At 42.8% G+C, this 23,210-nt stretch overlaps 5 protein-coding genes across 12 annotated transcripts in view; 2 read left to right on the top strand and 3 right to left on the bottom strand.

Moving 5' to 3' along the window:
- The window catches only part of LOC108112804 (diacylglycerol kinase 1), a 45,379-nt gene extending 28,318 nt beyond the window's left edge, over positions 1–17,061 (top strand). For 3 of the 6 annotated variants that reach the window (XM_017223093.2, XM_017223095.2, XM_017223096.2), the window contains 12 exons: positions 1,570–1,678; positions 2,108–2,239; positions 2,719–2,930; positions 4,595–4,726; positions 5,487–5,676; positions 5,738–5,824; positions 6,004–6,215; positions 6,956–7,858; positions 13,711–13,866; positions 13,993–14,221; positions 14,326–14,507; positions 14,573–17,061. In XM_017223093.2, coding sequence (XP_017078582.1) covers positions 1,570–1,678; positions 2,108–2,239; positions 2,719–2,930; positions 4,595–4,726; positions 5,487–5,676; positions 5,738–5,824; positions 6,004–6,215; positions 6,956–7,858; positions 13,711–13,866; positions 13,993–14,221; positions 14,326–14,507; positions 14,573–14,662 — 2,634 coding nt within the window. In that variant the 3' untranslated portion in view covers positions 14,663–17,061. Of the gene's footprint in view, positions 1–1,569; positions 1,679–2,107; positions 2,240–2,718; positions 2,931–3,267; positions 3,659–4,594; positions 4,727–5,486; positions 5,677–5,737; positions 5,825–6,003; positions 6,216–6,955; positions 7,859–13,710; positions 13,867–13,992; positions 14,222–14,325; positions 14,508–14,572 lie in introns of those variants that run through there. The other 3 variants (XM_017223094.2, XM_017223098.2, XM_017223097.2) reach the window with 3 other exon arrangements.
- Positions 17,051–19,406, bottom strand: LOC108112808 (ubiquitin-like-conjugating enzyme ATG10). Of its 2 annotated transcripts, none has more exons than XM_017223101.2 (4): positions 19,359–19,406; positions 17,574–17,673; positions 17,376–17,514; positions 17,051–17,319 (listed from the first exon to the last, which is right to left on the bottom strand). In XM_017223101.2, the coding sequence occupies exons 2-4, from the start codon at positions 17,667–17,669 to the stop codon at positions 17,057–17,059; spliced, it is 498 nt and encodes a 165-aa protein (XP_017078590.1). In that variant the 5' UTR covers positions 17,670–17,673; positions 19,359–19,406; the 3' UTR covers positions 17,051–17,056. The 2 variants fall into 2 exon arrangements, with proteins under 2 accessions (XP_017078590.1, XP_017078591.1); XM_017223102.2 differs by lacking the exon at positions 19,359–19,406 and adding an exon at positions 17,739–17,830.
- Positions 17,910–19,408, bottom strand: LOC108112805 (tRNA (adenine(37)-N6)-methyltransferase). Of its 2 annotated transcripts, XM_017223100.2 has the most exons (4): positions 19,217–19,407; positions 18,961–19,126; positions 18,425–18,899; positions 17,910–18,370 (listed from the first exon to the last, which is right to left on the bottom strand). In XM_017223100.2, exons 1-4 carry the CDS (start codon positions 19,276–19,278, stop codon positions 17,910–17,912), a joined length of 1,164 nt encoding a protein of 387 aa, XP_017078589.1. In that variant the 5' UTR covers positions 19,279–19,407. The 2 variants fall into 2 exon arrangements, with proteins under 2 accessions (XP_017078589.1, XP_017078588.1); XM_017223099.2 differs by having other exon boundaries at positions 17,910–18,899; positions 19,217–19,408.
- A 299-nt stretch (positions 19,409–19,707) lies between these two features.
- LOC108113285 (proteasome subunit alpha type-6) lies at positions 19,708–21,083 on the top strand. The gene is made up of 4 exons (XM_017223835.2): positions 19,708–19,824; positions 19,883–19,982; positions 20,045–20,221; positions 20,493–21,083. Exons 2-4 carry the CDS (start codon positions 19,907–19,909, stop codon positions 20,972–20,974), a joined length of 735 nt encoding a protein of 244 aa, XP_017079324.1. The 5' UTR covers positions 19,708–19,824; positions 19,883–19,906; the 3' UTR covers positions 20,975–21,083.
- On the bottom strand, positions 21,035–23,156 carry LOC108113284 (deoxyribodipyrimidine photo-lyase-like). The gene is made up of 4 exons (XM_017223834.2): positions 23,097–23,156; positions 22,842–22,977; positions 21,510–22,787; positions 21,035–21,447 (listed from the first exon to the last, which is right to left on the bottom strand). The coding sequence occupies exons 2-4, from the start codon at positions 22,932–22,934 to the stop codon at positions 21,094–21,096; spliced, it is 1,725 nt and encodes a 574-aa protein (XP_017079323.1). The 5' UTR covers positions 22,935–22,977; positions 23,097–23,156; the 3' UTR covers positions 21,035–21,093.
- Between the last annotated feature and the right edge of the window lie 54 nt (positions 23,157–23,210).

Genomic DNA, 23,210 nt, shown 5'->3' with positions numbered 1-23,210 from the left:
CCCATTCAATCCAATAAAACTTTTTCAATTACTTACCAACATTTTCAGCGGCAAACACAACAAAGCACCAAACAAAACACAACGGGAAAAACACTTGAAATTAATTTCGCTTTATTGTTTGGACATTCGACGATAGTCCCAGCTTAGCTGCACTGAAAACAAAAAACCAGCCACTTTAATGGGGATTAACTGTTGTGTTAAGAACGAAGGTTAATTAATGGGAAAAGTATCTGAAGTATCAGGGTATTATTTGTGCTTTACTTTTCTTCTTTATGACTTAACTTTTTGATAAAATTCAACAATAAATATTTTTGATAATCAAAGTTGATAGAAAATATCATTTAAATTTCCCTCTTCGAAAGTATAATAATTCTCAACATAAATTAAACTCAGCTTGACTTGTTCAAAGACTAAGGATCATCTTTTTATATAGATATTATATCATCGAAATTCAACTCAGCTATAATGTTTAAAAAGGCGGCAGTGAACTTAATTAAAAAACATGTTTTTCGTTGTGTGTGGAAAACCCACGGCTTCCATTTCAACCGCAAATTTGTGGAGCTGCCGCAGCTACCACATCGCATAGGCGACTTAATAGTTTCAGCCATGGCAAAAGGAGCACGCTTAAAGCCATCCCTCTGACAACCAGGCCAAAGAGCCAACCCACTTCGTTGGCCGTTGACAAGGAAGCAAAGGAAAAAAGAAAAAAACAAAAATATATACAGAGAGAAAGGGAAAAACAAGAAAGAACTGCGACCGCAAATAAAGTCAAAGCGCCACAAAACTCAATTAACAAAATACCCCTGGCTATGGCGGAATGATTCCAGCCGCATTTCCCGCCACGTCCTCCACCCGGCCTCCTGCTATGGACTTCCTTTTCCGCTGGCCGGAGGAGCAGTTCCATTGCCATCGTGACTTTATGACTGCCGCATACTTTAAATTCTAGGCAGACACAGAAGATATTTTAATCAAAATATTTTTAGCCAAGTCCTGCCAAGAAGCCAAGTTCGGGTCAGCCTTTTGGCCCCCATTATCCTTTTCGCTTTCCGGCTGCGCCACACAAATAATCAAAGCACTTAATGAGTTGCATAATTCTGGCATTCATTTCCGGAGCAATATGAAATTCCTCAAGAAAAACAAAAAGGATTCGGAAGTTGAATAAATTTCCAAGTGAAATTTTCACTCCCCCTACTGAATATTTTATAAGGAAGATGAACTTGCACCGCATCGATATGTTTTTAGGAATTTCTTTGGCTTTAATTGAATTCAATTTTAAAGGTGTGTCTATAACAGCATATATCAAGAGTTAAGAGAGAAACTAGCCCTCAAAAAGTATTTTAAAATCTTAGAAAGTGTTTCCGAAGAAGCACATATTTGTACAGGAAATGCATTTGCCCGAAACCAGTAATAAGTTTACATTCCCCTCGACCAACGAGAAGTGCATTCCAAACAGGAAGTCAGCTTTCCGTTAAGTTTCATTCCATCTACAAATTACCCATCATGCACTTTTTTTTTTTGGGTCTCTGCACTCCACTCACTGCAATCCGCAATCGCTTTTTGTACTTACAGATCCTGCAAGAGATGATGGTTGAAATAGACTACGATGCCGACGGCACAGTGTCCTTGGATGAGTGGCAGCGGGGCGGGATGACAACCATTCCGTTGCTAGTGCTCCTAGGTGGGTAATTTCCCAACCTGCACAGGGAGAAAATATTCAAATTGGCTTTTAAATATAAAAGTTTTTAAAAACCCTTTAGTGGATTTTTAAAGATCGTTTCTTTAGCTCCGAAAGCTCTTAATTATTATTAGAAACCTCAAAAAGTTTGTGATATTTTCTCCCTGTGTGGCCATGCCTCCTTCCCGTGCTAAATGCGCCTTTGCCGGCTGAATGCCTTGATCTGTGACTGGTTGGCTGCTGCCGTAATAATCAAGTCATTTGGCCAGGTGACAGGAAGGAGAGGAAGCCAGCAGACGAGGAGTTGCTGCAGGCAGCAGCATCCTGGCCAACCCTCTATACGCTTATGCAAAGTGACAACTCTCCTGCTGCTTCTCCTTCCCCTCCCTGCTACATTGCCACCTGCAATCCCAACACCTCAATCTTCCCCAGGTGTCGACAGCACCACGCTCAAGGAGGACGGCATCCACGTGTGGCGCTTGAAGCACTTCAGCAAGCCGGCGTACTGCAACCTCTGCCTCAACATGTTGGTGGGTCTCGGCAAGAAGGGCCTCTGCTGTGTGCGTGAGTATCTGTGTGTGGAGCATCCGTGAGGGCTATTTGTGTGGGGTTTCCAAAGACAGGAAATTGTCTACTTCAATGGCCAAAGTAAAGTCTTTAAAGTCGTTTTGCCACCTAGAAGCCATAAAATCTCCAAGGAGTCCCATTTATCATTAAAGGATGATATGATAGGAAATTGTTTTCACATTTTTAGCTGGAAATAGTTTATGATTATCAAGAATTTAAACTTAATTTATTTGATTTTACTATATAGAAAGCTATATCACTTTCCTATGTTTAGATATACCATTTGATATGAGTTCAAAGTTTGTTTTTGTTTAGAATTATAATTATATTTTCTCATATCTGCCATAGCTTGTCCCTTTAAAGGACATGCTCCACTTAGTTTAAATTAAACTATACACAAAATGGAATATGCTCAAACTATAATTAGTTAGTAAAGCCAACTAACTGACATGCAATTTCATTATCATCTCTGACAGTGTGCAAGTACACGGTCCACGAGCGTTGTGTGCAACACGCCCCCGCCTCCTGCATCACCACCTACGTGAAATCGAAGAAGCCCAAGTGCGGTGGCGACCTACTGCACCACTGGGTGGAGGGCAACTGCTACGGGCGGTGCTCGAAGTGCCGCAAGCGGATAAAAGCCTACCACGGCATTACTGGACTCACCTGCCGCTGGTGCCACATGATGGTGAGTGTGAATGGGGATGACCTTGGGGATTTTGGTTTTTAAATATTGGAAAATGTGTCAAATGATGATGATTATTAGTCCTGGAAAACATATTTTCCAAGAAAAAGAAAGAAAGAAATCTGTTTAAGTCACAAATTTGAAAGCTTCTAACATTTAGATCTTAAAACCCAGCCACTTTCCATGCACGTTAATCGAATTAGAATCAATCCAAAGCAAGGGCAAATCAGATCTGTTTTGCCAGGGATTGTCGGCATTGTTTCGAAACAAAAATTCCAATTATTCGGAAAAACAAGGCAGCCTTTGGCCCAGCACTCTGTGTGCAGTTTTGTTGGAGCAGCCAGTGCCGTCGGTCGGTAGCTGTGATTCGCCGTTCGCAGTTCGCAGCCCGGCAGAAACACCAACACATCCAGTCCACATACCCATAACCCTAGCCATACTCAACGAATTCCCGGACCCGGATCCGATCCGGGCCACACATGAGCCGGCAACTTCGTTATGGCTGGCAAATTGTCACGTCCCAAGCAAATTGCGCCGCTGCTGCTGCTGCTGCTGCTTCTGCTTCTGCTGCTACCGCCGTTGCATGCCACCAACTTTTGTGTCCTGTGTCTTTGACAAGTGCAGCGGAGATAATGCCGAATTTGTTGTTGCCAGAGGGTCGTCGTCTGCGGGAGCGGAGGTCGGGAAACTTGGTCCTTCGATTCGGCTGCTGCTGCATCGGCAAATACTTTGTAAGCCAAACGTTGCCAACGCTTTTGACAGTCAATAACTTTGCATTTTGAGTGGATGTGTCTGTGTGTGCTTAAAGTTTTGCCAACGATAAGATGGGAATGTCTCCTGTCATCCTGTCCTCCGACATGAAATTCCTCACCACAAGAATTCCTTACCTAATGGCATTTCCCAAGCCAAAGTATCAATATCTGTTTAGAGTGAATACACAAATTTCCAATATGCTTTCCGGTAAGAAAAATGCCTTTTAGTTTAGTTTTTTGATCTATTAAACATTTTCAAAAATATTTTGAAAGGTTAAAGGCTTGTAAAGTTGCTTTCTATTTAAGAAAATGAAATATCAGTAACACAAAGTCTCAAAAAATATCTTCTAATTTAACGTTTCAAAAATTAGAAACCAACTTTAGTACTTTTGACCCATCGTAGCCAATAAGAGTGCTCTCCCAGCTGACATTTAATTATAAACAAAAAGTTTCGAGCCTGGTCATCAGTGAATGACCAACTGAAAATCAATTTCAAAGGCCGCAGCTGTGAAAAGAAATAATATGCAAAAAGGGAAGCCGCGTGGCCATTAGCAAAAAGTCAAGACAACGTTTTCGGCTAAATTGCTATTTAAATGAAAATCCGCGCCAAATCTCATTTGGGCCAAAATTAACCATTTTTTCCTGCACCGCGGCTGGAGTAGTCGGCGCTAACAAACTTTTAATCGGATTCATTAAGGCGGAATGAACGCTTGAGAGGAGCATCCCTCTCCTCTCCCTGCTCTTCCTGCTACTCCTCTGCCATCATAAGTGGCTTTTGGCCAGCAATGAAGTGGAAATTGAATTTAAGAGCTTCGAATTTCTATGAGACCGCGATATCCTGCGTTTTATTTAGATTTTGCCCGCCACTCCAACTAAACTAATTTGCTTTTCCCTCTTTCTTCCCCTCGATTTTAGCTACATAACCGCTGCGCCTCTTCGGTGAAGAAGGAATGCACTTTGGGCGAATATGCCGAGCTAATTGTCCCGCCCACGGCCATCTGTCCCGCTGTCCTGGATCGCCAACGTTCTGTTAACCAGGCTCACAAGGTATATATATATACTAATACTTAAAGCTTACCTTTCTTTCAACCTTCCTATGTTATCAATTTACTAAATTTCATTTGAAAGTATTAGATTATCAATAATAATTTTATTATTCAAAGTTGCATAGGCAAAGTTTACAGATTTGTGAATATTTTAAACTTTAATATTCATTATTAAAAGTCATTATCAAAAAAGATATTTTTTAATAACCAAGAACTTTTATATTTAATTAATATACAATTTGTCAACAACTTTATTAACCTTTTTAATGGAATTTTTTATCTAAATTAATTTTAAATGCAATTTGGCCATAGCTGGTCACACTTCTAATGCAACTCGTTCAAATTAATCACTTTAAGCAATTAATCAAACTCACATAATAAGGTTAAACTTTTTATAAAGAAAAAGAGAAAAATATACTTTGGATTTTGTCAAATTTGATTAAATCTCAAAACTAATTGTAACTAAACTAAAAGAGATTATTTAAGAACTTAAATTGCAAGTTACTACCCATATTTGTAGCATGCTTTTTAGGGCACACTTATTTTACTTTCTCCACTCAATAATTTTATTTAAAATCTAAAAACATATAACAACACCCTGCTGCTGACCCCCTGAATTGGCTAACTAACCCCTTTCCAAATTGACTTCCCTTCATCAAAATTATATACAAAAAACAACAAAAAAAACAAACCAATTGGAACTGCTGCTGCTTTGCGTCCACCCATTCCATATGACATCTATTCGCTGAACTCGTAACCAGAAATCCCAAATGCATCATCACCAGGCCACGCACTTTCAAATCACGCCGCCGGACGAGCTGAGCTGCCCGCTGCTGGTGTTCGTCAATCCGAAGAGCGGCGGTCGCCAGGGGGATCGCATCCTGCGGAAGTTCCAGTACATGCTCAATCCGCGCCAGGTGTACGACCTGTCCAAGGGCGGACCCAAGGAGGGTGTGTGTGTGTGAGTGATGGCCGTTCAAGCACGGTGATTGATTTCCGCTCTCGTTGTCAGGACTCACGCTCTTCAAGGACTTGCCCCGCTTCAGGGTCATTTGCTGTGGCGGCGACGGCACCGTCGGCTGGGTCCTAGAGGCCATGGGTAAGTGCAGTGTGAAGTAGATTTAGGTAGAGTTTCAGAGCAGAGCTTGATACTGACTTTATTAATATGATTAGATCAAATCTTTCTCTCAATTTTGTTTATTTTTTGTTTTTAATGCTTTTTTGAAGTTTTAGTAAAATCCACATTGAATATAAATATTTATCTTGTTTTTCCCGCAGATTCCATTGAGCTGGCCAGCCAGCCGGCCATTGGAGTGATACCACTTGGAACGGGAAACGATTTGGCACGTTGTCTGCGCTGGGGCGGAGGCTACGAGGGCGAAAACATCCCAAAACTTATGGAGAAGTTCCGACGAGCCACCACCGTGATGCTGGACCGCTGGAGCATCGAGGTAACCAACACCCCAAATAGCGATGAACTAAGGCCAAAGGTAAGTTAGCAAATGAAATAATATTTTATTTTTAATTATAGTTAAGTATGTGAGCTTTGGAAAGCAGAAAGACAGAGTCATCAAGTCCTGATAAATTTCTAAAAATAAATAATCCTTAAGAATAAATCCATAAAAAGTCCTACAAACTCCTAAAAGTTAAACTAACTCTAGTTAGTTTGACGTCCAAAGGTTATGTTAACTTCCCCCAGAATGCTCGAAATAATCAGACGAAAACTCCAATTTCAAATTAGAATTTATGACTTTCGTTCAATTTGCATTGTTACATAAAGTGAACTATTTATGGCAATTTGCCATTTATTTATTACTCCATCTAGCCCAGTGGCTAGGCTGAGTATATATGTATATATATCCCATGAATCGAATCGAATTGGCATGCTTAACGTTGGCCATAACCCGCCCAAATGAGGCGTTGGTGGGCGTGACTAGGCCCTGCCAGCTGGAAAATCCAATTATTGGCCACAAAGCGCTTACCACGCACACCATCCTGGCCTAGCCTGGCCTGGCCCTTCCCCTTGGGAGAGAAAGCGATTACACAAACTAATTTTGCTGGTTGGAAGGTTGGAAAGGCGTGATGCTGACGCTGCCAACCTGCAATCCGCAAAACTCCCACCCAGAACATGTTTTGTGCTTTCCAACTGCCAACTTTGCAACTGCTAACTGGCAATTGCCAACTAAGCCAACTTTCCTCCTCTTTTCCCTTTACCTTTTTTCTGCTGCAGGTGACGCTGCACTCGAACATGCAGAAGGTGATTGAGCTGTCGCAAAGTGTTGTGGTCGACAAATCGCTGATGGAACGCTTCGAGGAAATTCAGAGGCAGAGCAAGCAGGCGGCCACAGCTGCCTCCAGCACATCGATTATGATGGCCAGCGAAACGGAAACGGAAATGGAAACGGAAACGGCCACCATGGAGTTCGGCAATAGCACCACCACGCGAACAACCACGACCAAGAGCATTTCGATGTCCACGTTCGAGACGCAGTGCCTCCAGAAGACCCTGCGAACTACAACCCTGAGCAGCAGCAGCAGCAACACGAGCACCGGCAGTCCGTGCAATGGCAACCAGGATGCGGAAACGGAAGTCGATGCCGAAGTCCGGGAAAAGTCCATGCTGAGGATGAGGTCGGGCGAAACGGAAAAGCAATCACTTGAGACGCTCCTGCTGCAGCACAAACAACAGATGCAACAGAAACAGCAGCAGCAACAACAACAAGGAGCCACATCGGAAGCTGCCCAGGAAGCTGCAGCAGCAACGCCAGTTGGGAATAATCAAAGCGATAATAATAGCCAGCGCAATAAGCAAAACAACATCCTTAAACAGCAAATTACATTGTCATTGGATTTGTCCGACCATGAAGACGAGGCCGGGAATGAGGGCGACGGCGGCAGAGGCGATAGTGATGGCGATGCCGTTGGCAGTAACAGCATACCAGCAACACCAATCACACCCACAACACCGAATGCCTCATCAAGTGTGCCACAACAACAACAGCAACTGCAACAGCCACAGCAACAGCAGCAACATCTACAGTTCGAGCAGCAACAGAAGCCCATCAAAGTGCAATCTGACAAGGACTGCACGGTGCCGTACAACATTATCAACAATTATTTCTCCGTCGGCGTGGTGAGTACGCTTTACTGTAAGACACTGAAAACAAAAACTGTTCAATGTCTTTAAATTATTACCTTTCCTCACCTTATACTATTTCTCAGTCTATTTCAAAAGCAAAATCAATCTTTTCCTTAATTTTTAAGGCAGCGAACTCTTCTCTTAGTGTAACGAATGGCATTCTTAGAATGCATTCCTTGTTTTACTGGTCCTTGGACTGAGAGTCCCATTCATTGCATCGACTAATGCCAACGTGTCCGGGTCCAGATCCAGTTTCAGTCCGTCACATGTCAGGCGTTAAGCCGGCGGTTGTCATGCCATTTCCATTCTGATTCGCACTGCTGCTCGTGTCCTCGGCCATCCTGTTTTGGGTCCATGTCCATGTCTATGTCCGCGTCATCAGCAGTGGCCACATCCGCCGTAACAAGAGCAACTATGCGCACAATTTTCATAATTAGTGAGGACGAGCTGTCGTGGCTGTTGACATGGGATTTGCATTTGACAAGCTCGCTCGACGGGCTTAATTTGATTATCTAAGGAAATCGCGTCGCAAATCTCCAGCCTTTGTCTTGAAGTGATTGCCGGAGATTTGGGCCTTTGTGTAGGTGTACAAAGTAATCAAAACAGAATTCTTAATTGGAAATTTTGGGAATTAAGTTAAGACTCGACGAGGCCTTTGTAAAGTGTCTCGGGATATATACATTCTGGTTCTTAATTTGGCTTTATTGTTAAAAGGTGAACTGTAATTGAACGAATCATTAGTAGATTTGTGTTTTTTTGAATAATCATAAGCATCATAAATCAAGTTTTTACTTCGATTTGAGCTTTTGAGATTATGACATCCGCATAAAAGCCTCTCCTTGCAAACCCTTTATACACCAAAACATTCCTTAAAGGCCCATAATATTAAGGCCAAATGTCCCGCTGACTGTTTAGCCCAGCGTCTTGGGGCTGTTCAATAATTCATTTAATTCGACTTAATAATTTATTCAGCGCTTTTGGACAGGAGACCGCATATTTCCGGTTTGCCCGACCAAAATCCAGACCAAAACGACCGCAAATGAATAACCTTTAGGGCAGGCGGCGCTCTTTCAGATGCAAATTTCCGAGGAAATCGCCTTTCGGATGGATACATTCATAACCAAGGGAGGAGCGAGCTGTGCTCAAACAATGGCGTTTCAATAAAGAACCGAGATGGAGCCATTCCGTTCCGTAACCCCTGGAAGCTGGAATCGTGTCTGGCGATTAGTCAAAGACCATGCCGCGTTGCAACACATTTTGCATGCAAAGTGGCTGATTGCCACAAAAGTCGAATGCCACACGCCCGGGGCTCAGTTGCAGATGCAGATACAGATACGGGTGGCAGGTGATGGGGCAGGTGCTAGTGCAGGATTCCATATACAGATCCAGATACTTTTGCAGTTTTGAGCTGGGTCTCTCGGGAGTATGCAAACGAGGTGGCAGGAGTTAAGCACACAATCATCAGCTGCGCATTTGCATCATTGATGCTGCAATGCATTCGATTGGCAGGAGAAAAGTGGCGGCAGGTGCAGATCCAAGTGCAGGTGCAATTTGCACTGTTTGCCTGCACTTTTGCCAGCTTTCAAGATCAAATAGATGCCATTGCAGCTTTGCCTGTGAAAATTCCAATCAAGCTGGCCCCGAAAGGTAGGCAACACTTTTGCGGCATTCAAATTCACTTAACCCTAGTGTCCGAATGCTTGATTCCCGGAAAATGGTCGAAATAGCCGAGAACGTTTATATTAATGAATGCCCAAGCTGTGGCCAGAGAACGAACGAAACTTGTCTCATTATAATTTCCAGCAAGTGTTAAATTAGTAACTGCTCAAGGCGACGCCAAACACCGCAAAGTCAAGAAAAGGAAACAGATTGCGCCCCAGGGACCAACATATACTATATACTATATGCCCCGCAGGCCACAGACACCAACACACACATTCTGGGCAATAAATAGGAGGAAGGATAAAAGTTTGCAAAGTTTCTCGTAGGGGCTTTTGAATAATTTAGTATGATGTGAGATATGAAAATGGCAGGGAAGCCAAAGAAAAACGGCAACAAAATCACAGATACTCGCACTTTTAGCGGCCTGCACTCCGTTTATCTGGCCAGGATTTAAGAGGGCCATAAAGTAAAGTTAAGTGACAACTTTACAGCACGGGGCTGGCCGCAGAAATGAAATGAAATGAAGGCCAAATAAAACGGAAATGTGGTACAAATCAGCCAGACAATGTCCTGCCTTCTCTTTGTGTTTGTGCTTCTGTTTTGTGGCAGAGTGTAAACACGCCCCTGGGTAGGTGGTAGATACACAGGAAAATTAAGGCCACAAGGGTCAATCTTATACATTTTAAATGAATAGCTTTATCAATTGAATCTCTGGAAATGTTTTATGTCTTTTATATAATTTACAGTAATCCGGCAAAATGTCACCTTTTCCCTTCTGCAAATTGAATTTGTTTATGGTAATACATTCTCTAATTAGCCTAATCTGTCTCTATGTATTCATATTGCTATTTTATCATTAAATTAATATGCTGATATAATATTTTAGCATTTGAAAAGGTTTACTTATCAGCTAAATAGCTAACTAAAGTTGAACAGGAAAAAGGACTTTTAAAGGTTACAAATAGTATCTTTCCCAGAACTTAATGAATTAATAAATAACTATAATTATGATTCTAATAAAGATTCTGATATAAATTAAAGCCGCCAAATAATCTAAATGCAAATTAGATTTCCAATTCCAAATTTAATATCAAATCAAAGTGATTTTATTCAGATAGATTTGATAAACAGGAAATCCAATAGAAGTTTATTTCTGGCAAATAAACTATTTTCTTTTTTTTTTTTTGATTTTTCTGTGTATATGAGAAAAGCGACGAGTGTGGGTGGTGTGAATGTGTAGGTGTTGGACCTGCGTAAGGTCACACCATTTGTCAAGTGGCGGCTAAAGCCGAAATCCTTTTTGTGCAAACATTTTGCGCTCTCCTGCGCCACTGAAATCAGCCTAATGCCCCTGCCACAGAGCCCCGGCAATTGCACACCAGATCCCACAAAATCCGCACCAAAACCGAAATAAAAATGTGTGCGCCCGTGTGGGTTGGATTCCACTTTAGCTTGGTGAGATTGGGCTTGGGTTTGGTCTTGGGTTTGGGTTTCCCTGTGTGTATTTCTGTGTGCGTTGCGTGTTAGTTTATTTATGACTTGATGTGCGTCTGTTTAAACAGTAGGCGTCTACAGGCAAACTGATGGCGATGATGTTATTGCCGCTCCTGCTGCTGCTGCTGCTGGGATTTCACTTGTCGGACACATTTCACACGGAGAGCTCTTTGTCCCGGGCCCATCACGAAATCCATTTAACACTCATGTACATGAACATGTGTCTGGTCTATAAGGGAGTGCTCCGGCTCAAGTGGCCCAGCTCCTTGGGAGTGAGCATCCTTGGGGAAAACGAAAAGAGGAGGAGCCACCCCCCACCCCCCCATCCCCCATAACCATCATCCTCCTCAAGTAATACAGCATGAAAAGTATTTCACGCTGACGCTTGGGTTTAACGTCAAACAATTGACGTTGAGCGCCAACTTGTGCGACGATGATAAAAGTGCGAGTCCCAGGCAGTTCTGCGAGTTTTGGGAGTTCCGTTCAGCATTTAGCCGTTCAATCTGACTTTTTGAGACCCCTTAGGAGGGAGAATGACAGGGGGAACGTGGGTTTTCGTTTAATTTTATAACTAAGTTTGACTTTTCAAATTATTTACAGATTGCAGTAAAGCAGCAAATTCATGAATTTTGACAAACTTTTTACTTTTAGACATAAAATTATAGAATCCTTATTCAGCCATATCAACTATCTCTTATATGATTTATTAAACGGAAATTTATAGCAAAATAAGTAAAGCACAACTTTAGTTCCTTCCCCTTTATGGCTTAGCTTGTTTTTTGGCTCACTCCTTTCATAAAAAAAAGTTAAATTTCTGTGAGAACCTGTCAGCACTGTTTGAGGGGGAGGGGAGATTGGCAACTGGAGGCTTTTATGGAGTTGTTGTGTAATTGTCTGAGCTTCGACTTTGACTTTGGCTCAAGTTTTATGTGCCAGGGCCAAAGAGATAGCGGGCTGGTTGCGCATTTTATGGCCGGGCCTTTGTACCTGCGTTGCTCATACGCCCCGTGGCCTTAAAGAGATTTCGTCTTATCTATAGCAGCTCGGATATAGTCGCCCGCCTTCCGGTTTGCCAGTTTGGGTATACAAATTATTTCATTAACCTCTCACCTTCCCAGCCCTTCTTTTAGAGCCATCCTTGGCCAACGTGCCACATTCTATTGCCGGCTTTCGGGCACCATCGGTAAACTTTCCCCAATGCAAACAAGCTGTCAGCTGGTATCCCTGCCTCCGCTTCCATCTCCTACTACTAATGGGTATGGTGCGGTCGAGGCATGCTAATAAGCTGGGCTGTCACTAAATTAGTTTACCGCACAGGCCGTGCATAAAGTGACATCGGGGATGATGGGATGACAGGGGGATGGGGAAATGGGGAACGGGATGCGGCTGGAGCTAATTAAAAAGTTTTTCGTCGATTTTTCGATTTTAAGCTCTGGCAGGCGCTCGCTCATGTTGACAATTCAATTTGACGTCGAGCGGTAATAAATCTTATTTGCTGTGCAACCAACAGGCCGTAATTGAAAGTCCTGCCGCCACCACGTGCCCTGAATCCGGCGGACAAAGGGCCAAAGCCGCGCGTCCCTCTGTATGTGTATGTATGTAAGCAGAGCGACATGCATAACAAATGCGCTGGCAGTAAGTGCAACGTGTCGTATGAGCAACGTTGGCCCACGGGGCGGGCACGCAACCGAATATCCACATAAGGAATTAAGATGCAGCCGTTTGCCCGATAAGGGACCTCCTCCACTACGTTCGTCTTCCGTGGAATGGAGTTGCCAGTTGGCAGGTGCCTGTGGCTCCGTAAAGCAAACACTTTTGCACAGGAAGCGAGTATTCAGCACGTGAGCTTGCCAAGTACACACGAGGCTGGGAAAATAGAACTACTACTTATAAAAATAACTGGCTTTAGTTGAATGGCTTATATGTTATACAAACAATTTCTTTCCCTTTCTAAAGGTAATTTTAATTGAATATTTGAGTGCCGCTTTATAAGCAAGCAGAAAGCAAGGAAGAACTTTTTTTCATAGGACATAGTTTTGCGTGTTTAGAGTATCAACAACTATCTGATTTCATCAGTCTTTATCAGTGTTAAAAAAACACTCTATATACCTTACATATTTTTAAAAGTAAACATCATAAACACACCTTTAAATCTATAAAATGTAAAACAAAACCTCCTCTTAACGAGGCTAAAGATATTCTTAAAGATCTAAAATATCTGTTCTTAAATTTTGTAAAAAGGAGAAACTCAACAATAGAAAAATATGAAATCTAAGTGGGTTTTATTTTGTGAACGGAGCTGTAGAAGAGGATTAATACAATGCTCGAGTTGCAGAAAGTTCAACTTCTTTGCAAATCCTTCACCTTGAACTTTCTTTAAGTCTTCGATTCCTGCAAGGAACTTAAATAAGGATCTTTCTTTTCACCTGCCGGTTGTTAATATAAATTAGGCGTCTTATCCAACGTTCGACCGCAACATTAATTAGCATTGCTGCGGTCGGGCCAATCGAAGCCAATTGCCATAGCAGCCAGGATATGAATCTAATTGAGATTTCTCGGAAAGCCTGAATGGGAAATAGTAATCGCAGTCAAGTGCAATCCGAACGTGACCCTGAATGGCTAGCTTCTCAGCTGACCTTTTGACACTGGCCTCGTTCTCATCCCACACCGCATTGGTTCTATTTCCCCAGGACGCCGCCATCTGCGTCAAGTTTCACTTGGAGCGGGAGAAGAATCCACACAAATTCAACAGCCGCATGAAGAACAAGCTTTGGTACTTCGAATATGCAACATCCGAGACATTTGCGGCATCCTGCAAGAATCTCCACGAGAGCATCGAGATTGTGGTAAGTGGTTAGGGGTTGCATTCAGTTGGAAAGTGGTAGGGAAAGAGGTCACCCGTCATCGGTGATTTATTAAGGGATGCTGGAACGAGAGCAACACAGCGTGTAACCTCTGGCCCATATTTACAGTGCGATGGTGTGGCTCTGGACCTCGCCAACGGGCCCCACCTGCAGGGAGTGGCGCTGCTGAACATCCCATATACACACGGCGGTTCCAATTTGTGGGGCGAGCACCTGTCCCAGAAGCGGATCCGCAAGAGCGCCGGCCCCTTCGGCAAGAGCAAAAAACTCCGAGCTGGCGACAAGGAGTTCTCGGCGACCAGCTTTAATTCCGTGGATCTATCGGTGGCCATACAGGGTGAGTAAAGTTCTTAAGTTAGTAAATAAAAGCTTAATATCTTTGTCATTAATATAATTGAACAGTTTGATCACCATTACTAAGCTGTAATTTATCTTTTTCAGACATTGGAGATCGTCTGATCGAGGTGATTGGTCTAGAGAACTGCCTGCACATGGGACAGGTAAGAACTGGTCTCCGAGCCTCCGGACGCCGCTTGGCACAGTGCAGCGAGGTTATCATCAAGACGAAGAAAACGTTTCCCATGCAGATCGATGGCGAGCCCTGGATGCAGATGCCCTGCACGGTGAGAAATCTGATGAGTTATTGTTGATGAGTTATCTTTTATAGCATTTTAATATTCGAATTCAGATCAAGGTGACCCACAAGAACCAGGTGCCCATGCTAATGGCACCACGGTCGGAGAAGGGACGAGGATTCTTCAATTTGCTGTGCAGCTGATTCAGGCGCAGCGCATCGAGCGACTTCATGGGCCGTGCCGCCCCGGAGTCTGCCGATGAGCTGGATGATGACTTTCGGATCGTCACTAGGAGCACAACCGTCCATAACATAGCCTAGCGTGAATAGCTTTAGCCCTAGTCCACCCGCGATCGCATCGAATTGGTATATCCTAGGTTAGGCCTTCCCTTATGATATGTGTAGATGTGTGCTATATGTATTCTTGTATGTATGTATGTATGTCGAGTGAGTTACAGAGCTTTATATTTAGTGTTAGATTAGCCAAATATACAACCGAGTCAAGTCCATTCCAATGGGATCCGAGTGCGGAAGCTGTATATATATAATAGCAATACAAATACAAATACAAACATGGCTTTAGGTGTACAGTGCCACAGGATATTTTAAGAACACTTTAAAAACGATAGCGAAACTTGTCCAATGATGCAACTGAAATGAGACCAACCAAACAACCAGAACAACAAACCAAAAACTAACAGCATTGTAGTGCGAATTTTATGCCTTAGGCTTAAGTAATTTATTCCGTCATCGCCAGTGTTGAGTGTTGCCAGGATCGAAGAGATATATTGTGTATAGAGATGTAAACGGCAAGCCACATATCATTGATTTCCGACTCGAGAGATTGCATTTGAGCAGCACTCGCCACGGACTTACGAACTTTACTTTTTTTTTTAGTACTTTATATTGTATATATAGAGAAAACAAATGTAACTTGATATGCAAATGTCAACTAAATGGTGCAGCTTTAAAAGAAATTTTATATATGAATACATATATTGAGATGACATGGATCGGATGTTGAATAATACTACAAACGTGTATATTTCATATAATCATATATGTATGTTTAGTGCCAATAAGGTTAGCAGAACTACAATACTCATAGTTGGAAAACACGAAAACATTTTTAGAATCAATAAAACTAGCAGATATGGCAAGTAATTAACATTGGGAGGGCCAAAACTACCCACCAACTTTAAATTTCAAATCGAAAAGCCACATTCCATACTAATTTTAAATAACTAAATCAGGATTTTATTATATAATATTTGATTTGATAAAAACACATTTTCTAAGGTCATTTGTAAATTTTAAAATCAAAGCAGAAAAACAGTGCAAAAACAAACCCTAATTGTTAAATTTAATATCCCAAGAAAGTGTTTAGGTAATAATCATATAATAATGAAAAATATAGAAGCACTTATTTTAAAATATAATACCAGGAGATTCTTAGAATGAAACTCAGATGGATTGTTACTCGGATATAATCGCAATATAATATGTGTCCTATAATTCATTAGTCCCATTAAGTAGTTCAGTAATAGATCATTTCAAAGAATAACCAAATTTATACAATTTCTAATTAGTGTAGCTTTTACTTGCTTGGAGATTAGCCATGGAACACGTCATATTATCTAAGCCATTTCTCCAGTCCGAGTTGAGTTCTCCTTGCGTGTGCCATTATAATCACCCTTTTATTTCCTCCTGAGGATTTCTGATCCCCAAACACCATTAATCTTTTTGGCACGACAAACTGTCAATAGGAAACATATTATATCAATGTACGTGAACGTGTATTGTCGGATTACAATTGCAAACCAACGTAATATACATAAAAGTCGTTATAATTTTGCAAATAAACATTTTCAATGCGAATTCTCGAGCCCACGAATCCTTGAAGTTTCGCCAGGAACAGAAGGACTTTGTGCCGGCGATGGGTTGCCGCTAATGCCACACAGTAGCCAGTTAACATTAATTATAAATGAACCACTTAACATTAGTAAAATGCAAAGCAAAGCGGCTGAACTAAGGCCACGCTCTTGTGTACAGTACAACTAGGTCTAAGCATATATATACCTGTCTAAACATAGCTCTACTTAGATACTATGAAATAATCAAACAAGTAACTACTAGTTGATATTAACAGTGAAAGTAATGAAGAGGGCAAGTAGAACTTGCCAACTATATGCGTTAAGAGTACGATATTTAATGCTTAAGTAGCTAATGTATCCCCAAAGCGGAGTTATAATCTCTGTACAAAGCTTGGTTCCTTTCGTAGGCTTATTCTAGTAATTTGTTTTAAGTTTAGATTAACCACTGAATATGTCACGTGTGGAGTTGTCCCATATTATTGTAACCCATAACAGTTTACAGCCCGTATTTACTGTACAATTTGGATCTTCACTTGTGCCAAGTACTAGAAGAGATGGGCTCTGTAATGCCCTCAAATATAGCATATTCAATGTAAAGGTCAAACCACTTTAAGATAGCAAATGGAATGTAAAACTGTAAATTACATATGCATATTATCCACACATGTATACTCCTATAACCAGTGTTTAAAACAACCACCAATAAACGCAAATTACGTGTAAACTAAATATCTTTACTTAGACCGTATTCATTTTGCAAGTGCAACTGCACATGAGGACCATAGACACTGACAAAGGTGAGAATCTGGTTACTACTGGGCTGTCCAAATTGTTGAAGAACCTCGGCGGTGCGACAGGGGTGTAGTGCCATAAAGGGTCTAAAAAGCACTGGATGATCCATTTGAGTAAGTATCTGATAGAGATCGATGGCTTTTGTTTCAGGCATAAACAGTTTCCAAGCTTCCTCCAGGTCTAGAAGGCTTCCATCTATAACAAAATGAGATTAGTTGCTTCATAACTGTTTACTAAATGTGCAACAATACCTGATCTGTGTGCCTGGAAAAACATCATAGGTACTTGATAGGAAACACTGTAGACCACATGATACTCCACACTGACTAATTCCGCCTTGCATTTAATCTTCTGACTGAACTTAAGGAAGGTGTTAGGTTCATTCGAGTCCTATATTAAGAAAAAAGTAATTAAAGTATTAAAGTAATTAATTAACTCTTGCTACTTACCTTTTCCTCCAGCGTCCAACTATCACCCAAATTCTGGGAAATCTCATAAAACTGCTTTGCCTGGTTCAAAAAGTCTTTCCAGCTCAAGTCGCCCATGTTGCTGGAAGTAGAAAAAGATACTCATGTTTACTAAAATCGTTAGTTTAAGCCCTTACATTTAGTTACATGAAAGAAAACACTTTATTTGCGTGGTAAACAAGCCTCGTACATATATTTCAGAATGTCCTGTGTCATAGAGCAAAATTGATACGCCAAAGGTTAAAGCTCCTTAACACAAAATACTTAAGCTAAACAGAAATCTTCAATTAACGAATATCAATTGCAATAATCCATAAATTAGGCGCTACGCAGATCGCCGTCCATTGCGGTCACCTGGACGTTCTCATTACGCCGGACCTGTACCACGGTCACCGTGGCGGCCTTGTCATCAAATTTGCACGTCACCGTGACCTCTCGCAGCTGAAAGGTAAATATTTGCGAGCCGTATTTTGTGCGCAAGTAAACTGAACGTGGGTCCGCCTCCAGAATATCCACAATACACTGTTTCTCCACCTGCAGCTCCTTCAACTGTGCCTCGGCATGCTCGTTGAAATTAACACTTAGCCGATTGCTAGCCACCACCCAGTTGGGCACTCGCACGGCGCTAGGTGGTGGCAGGATGGCATCCGCTCCAATGCCAGAATTGCCTGTGTAGCCAGCTGCTCCATATAACTCTAGGTCCGATTCCTCGCCATCAGGCTCCTGCCGGGAATCATAGAAATCCAGGCTATTCTCATGAGGTCCCACAGAAGTGCGTCCTGTCCAGGGTAAGAATTTTAGTTGACTTTCCGGTTCTTTGCCGCTCAACGTACCTGAGTCAACGCTCAAGGATGGCGCATCATAGTATGGAATGTAGGGCTTTATATCCAACACAGGAGTTCCGTCAACCATGTCAGTGCCAAAGAAGCTGATGGTGGCGTTCTCGATCTTCTCAATCTCCACCAAAGAGAGTCCAATGGGACAGGGGCGGTGTGGAGACCGTGTTGAGAAGACACCCACCCGCTCTCCACCGAGACGAGGAGGAGCGACCTTGGCCTTGGGATGGGAATTGTTGCGGTGGAAATGATAGATGAGCCACAGATGCGAAAAGTCGCCAAGACCCTCCAGTGAGTGCTCCGGATTAGTGAAGACACCATCGTTCAGCTGAACGATACCACGCAGACGACTGCCTACAATCGATTGCCTGGGTACGGCACGCTTCTCCGGGAAGGCCGTCCTGATAACTCCAATGGGCCGAAAGTGGGCAATGTCCTCTCCGGAGATGTTTCCTCCATTGGTATGATTGCTCTGCGGATGGGTTGGGAGTTTTGTGGGTGTTTTTCTCTATGTGTGGGAGGGTCAAACGCACCTGACCTTGTCCCGGCTGCTGCTCCTGGTGCTCCTGCTTCTCGCCGGCGACCTTGTCCTTGGCGCTCTTGTTGCTCGCGCAGCCCTCGCAGCGGAAGTCCTGCAGCAGGCGGGTTATCGTCTCGATGTCCTTGCGCTGCACATGCTGCAGGTTGCGCACTTGCTGCCTGCATCATGGTCAAGGCAAAATCGGTTTGAACTTGAACTTTACCAGTAGCTAAAGGACACTTTATGGAATTTATGTGTCATAAACGCACCTCAGATTGTTAATTTCGTTTCGTGCTATAGTCAACTGACTCTTCAAATCATCCTCGTGCATTTTCCCCTATGGCGACCAGCACTTGGCTCCCAAATAATCCGCAATTTTAGCGTACTCCGCTGTTTTTGATAAATATTTACCTCGAATTCGCTTCGATGGTTATATTCAGCTAGAGATGGACTATCACTTACGCACGGTACCGCGGTGTTATCGATTTTCGATAGGGATATGATGGGGGCAATTTGGCTATTTTCAAGTTTAGTTTAGCTTTTTTCATACTAATTAAAATTTGTTTGTTTCATGATATATGTATGAATTTAAGTATTTGCTTATATCGAAATTCAATCATATAGAATATACTTGTTTTTAAATAACTACTAGTTGCTGAAAAATATGTATTAAATTGGCATTTTAAAATAAAGGAGCCAGCTATTATTCATATTCGATATTACGACAACCGATAAGCGGCGGCGCGCGTTGCTTTATGGTATTTTTTAGGACAATTGTTGGGTTGAGAATGACAATCTGAATTTTGCACAGTAGGTTCGATTTGAAGCGACATTTTCCCTGTCATATACAAATTTGTAAATTCTTATTGTTCTAAAGGTGAGTGGTTTTGAGTACTAATATTTATTTGACGGTTAACGCCTTAAACTTTTTGTAGCTACCGAATCAAGAAACAAGCATCATGTCTCGCGGAAGTTCAGCCGGCTTTGACAGACACATCACGATCTTCTCGCCCGAGGGACGCCTTTACCAAGTAGGTGAGTATCCTGGTATATCCGGTTCCACAACACTCCATTTCACATTCGCTACTCCCCGACAGAGTATGCCTTCAAGGCCATCGCCCAGGAGAACATCACCACTGTGGCGCTAAAGAGCGGTGACTGTGCCGTGGTAGCCACTCAGAAGAAGGTCACAGAAAAGAACATAGTCCCCGAAACAGTGACCCACCTGTTCCGCATTACCAAGGACATTGGATGTGCCATGACTGGACGCATGGGTATGCAACACTCAAGCCTTAAATTGGTTTTAGATCCCGTCATGATCTAGCTAAGATTTTGTTCAGTTCTTGTGCTCATAATATCCTTAATTTCAATTGGCCCCGCAATTTAGTTCACCCGTTTGTTTCATTCCAAATGCTCGACAGGCGTTAGTTAGTAAAAGAATTTACTTTTAGATTTAAAAAGCCGTAAAAACCAAAAATTGCTGAGACTCCATCTTAACCAAACTACTACCGGACTGTAAATTTTAATCATTTCCCTTTTCCACAGCTGATTCCCGCTCTCAGGTCCAGAAGGCCAGGTACGAGGCAGCTAATTTCCGCTACAAGTATGGTTACGATATGCCCGTCGATGTGCTGTGTCGGCGAATCGCTGACATTAACCAGGTGTACACGCAGAACGCCGAAATGCGTCCGCTCGGCTGCAGCATGGTGCTGATCGCGTACGACAATGAGATCGGAGCCAGCGTTTACAAGACAGATCCGGCAGGTTATTTTAGCGGCTTTAAGGCTTGTTCCGTTGGGGCAAAGACTCTGGAAGCCAACAGCTATCTAGAGAAAAAGTACAAGAACAATTTGTCCGAAGAGAAAGCCATCCAGCTGGCTATCACCTGTCTGTCCAGTGTGCTCGCTATTGACTTTAAGCCCAACGGTATTGAGATTGGCGTTGTCAGCAAGTCTGATCCCACTTTCCGCATACTGGACGAGCGGGAGATTGAGGAGCACCTCACCAAGATCGCCGAGAAGGACTGAGCTCTGCCGTGCTAGCTGTAATTTTGTCATATTTTTTAAAGCCTCTCCTTGGATCTATGGTTAAATATATAAATGCTCTTGGCTTGCATTCAAAACTAAGGCAAAGACATTCATCGCTTTTATTTTTTCTTATGCACCTTACCTCCGTATCGCATGACGAAGGCGTTTACATCAAACTTTCGCCGACACCCCTGATAGTTCATGTACCGGACCTTTCCGAAAATAGGGCGCTCCTTCCAACCCATGTCGTGCACACCGCCAATAGACCACATACACCCAACATAACCGTTAGGGTCACGTCCATCGAGGCTGTACTTATCGTTTAGTAATATCGCATACTCCAGCGCCTCTTCAGGAGTGGCAGTCCACTCGAGAATTTTTTTTGCCCAGTACATGCGCAGAAAGCCGTGCATCTTGCCCTCGCGCACCAGTTGCAGTTGCGCCGAGTTCCACAGGTCGTCGTAAGTGAGGGACTAGGAATTAAAATTAAACATTTTAATAATTGCAAGGCACATCTTAGGATTCAGAAGTGCACCTTTTCTAGTTCTTCCAAGCTGTAGCAGGGATCTCTCTTATCCTTGCGATGTGCATCTAGAGTTTGGTATGCCCAAGAACTCAGTCCCTTTAAGCTATCATAGTGTTCGTTGTAGAAGCAAAAGTTATCTGCCAACTCCCGACGGACAATAGCCTCCTCGCAAAATGCATCTGCCGAGGCCTTGTGTTGGGTCCGAAAGCGCTGCACCTCCAAAGCACAGCGCTGTGCTGAAATCTGGCCAAAGTGCAGCCAAGGTGAGAGTCCAGACAAAACGTCTGCCATAGGATCATTGCGTTTGTCATTGAAATGGCGCAGACGACGACTGCAGAACTCGTAGAGTTGCTTGCAAGCGGCCTTGTACCCCGGCTTGGCCCACTCCACCTCGTCTACGTCCATGTCGCATTGCAACATGGCATATGCAGCTGACCAGTCCACAGGTTTTACGTCCTTACAGCCCGTTCCATGTGGATGTCGCACCACAGGTGGGAATTCGGTAAGAAACTCACCCAGTTTGGAGTTTATCTTGTTGCGAATGGTGCGGGCAGCGTACTCCTGCTTATCGGAGGCCACCCACAGTGGAACTACATTATGGGCATCGACTTGAACAAGCGGCACACTCTTAGGAAGCGCAATGCCCACATCTTCGACCCATTGACGTGGTAACCTAAGCGGGGCGAAGTCGCAGATAACGGCTCCTATGTCTTTAGATTTAACAAATTCCGGCAGCTTTTCCACAGCGGGGCCCATTAGCAAGTGAAAGGGTATATCTAAAGAACGGCACTGCTGTTCCACCTCCTGCAAGCCCCCCATCATAAATTTGTAGTGTCGGATGGTGGCATTCAGGAATTTGGGAACTAGACAAAAGACCACTGACAGCGGCAAGTCTAATTTGAGAGCCAAACGCTGGGCGAAGAGTAGCGCCCAATTGTCCTGAACACGACCATCGCGGGACATCCAATAGACGATGCCTCCTTGGCAAGATTCTTTTACATCATCGGTTTTCGACAGGACGCGCACCCTTTTCTTCCTAAAAGAGAAATCTTTAATGTTCGATGCCGCGCAGGATCGCTGGTGGTCCAGGTGTGTTAGGAACTGCTCGAAGTTTTGGTAATCCGGCTTGGAAGCCAGCGAAGACTTCGATGTGGAAGCCTCCGCATCACTGCTCTCTTGTTCACTTGTGGCGTCTTTCTTGGGGCTGCCATCTTGCTTTTTGGCGACCTTCTTAGATGGACCTGCCTTAGTCACCTTAGCCCGTTTCATTATATGCAGAGAGAAATCCTAAATTTCAAATAAACACATTAATAGCCATTTCAGTAATTTGTTGTAACTCACGATCTTGAACGATTCGCGCCAATGTGACGCAAATGTAAACATAATTGAATGACAAGATGGCAGCCCTATCAGCTGTTTCAGAGAACGAAACATCGTAGATTGCTGCACGTATAGTATTGTTCATTACTCAAAAAACCTGCAATAATTGATAAATATGTAATTATATAACAGACCAAAAACGTTACTTGTTAAAAACTATTTATAATATATTATTAATATGTATATATGTATATAAAAATATTCAATAAAAATTACTTTCGCTTATGTACCAAAGTACAGTATTTATTTATTTAAAGTTTTTCCTCAAAAATTTTTTTTTTTTATTTCTTGGTAATCCTTCCAGTCTTTTCACCTTCTCTAGATATTTCT

Source organism: Drosophila eugracilis, unplaced genomic scaffold (genome assembly GCF_018153835.1).
Source record: "Drosophila eugracilis isolate 14026-0451.02 unplaced genomic scaffold, ASM1815383v1 contig_90, whole genome shotgun sequence".
In the NCBI taxonomy this organism is placed as follows: domain Eukaryota; kingdom Metazoa; phylum Arthropoda; class Insecta; order Diptera; family Drosophilidae; genus Drosophila; species Drosophila eugracilis.
This window is presented reverse-complemented; position numbering and strand designations above follow the sequence as displayed.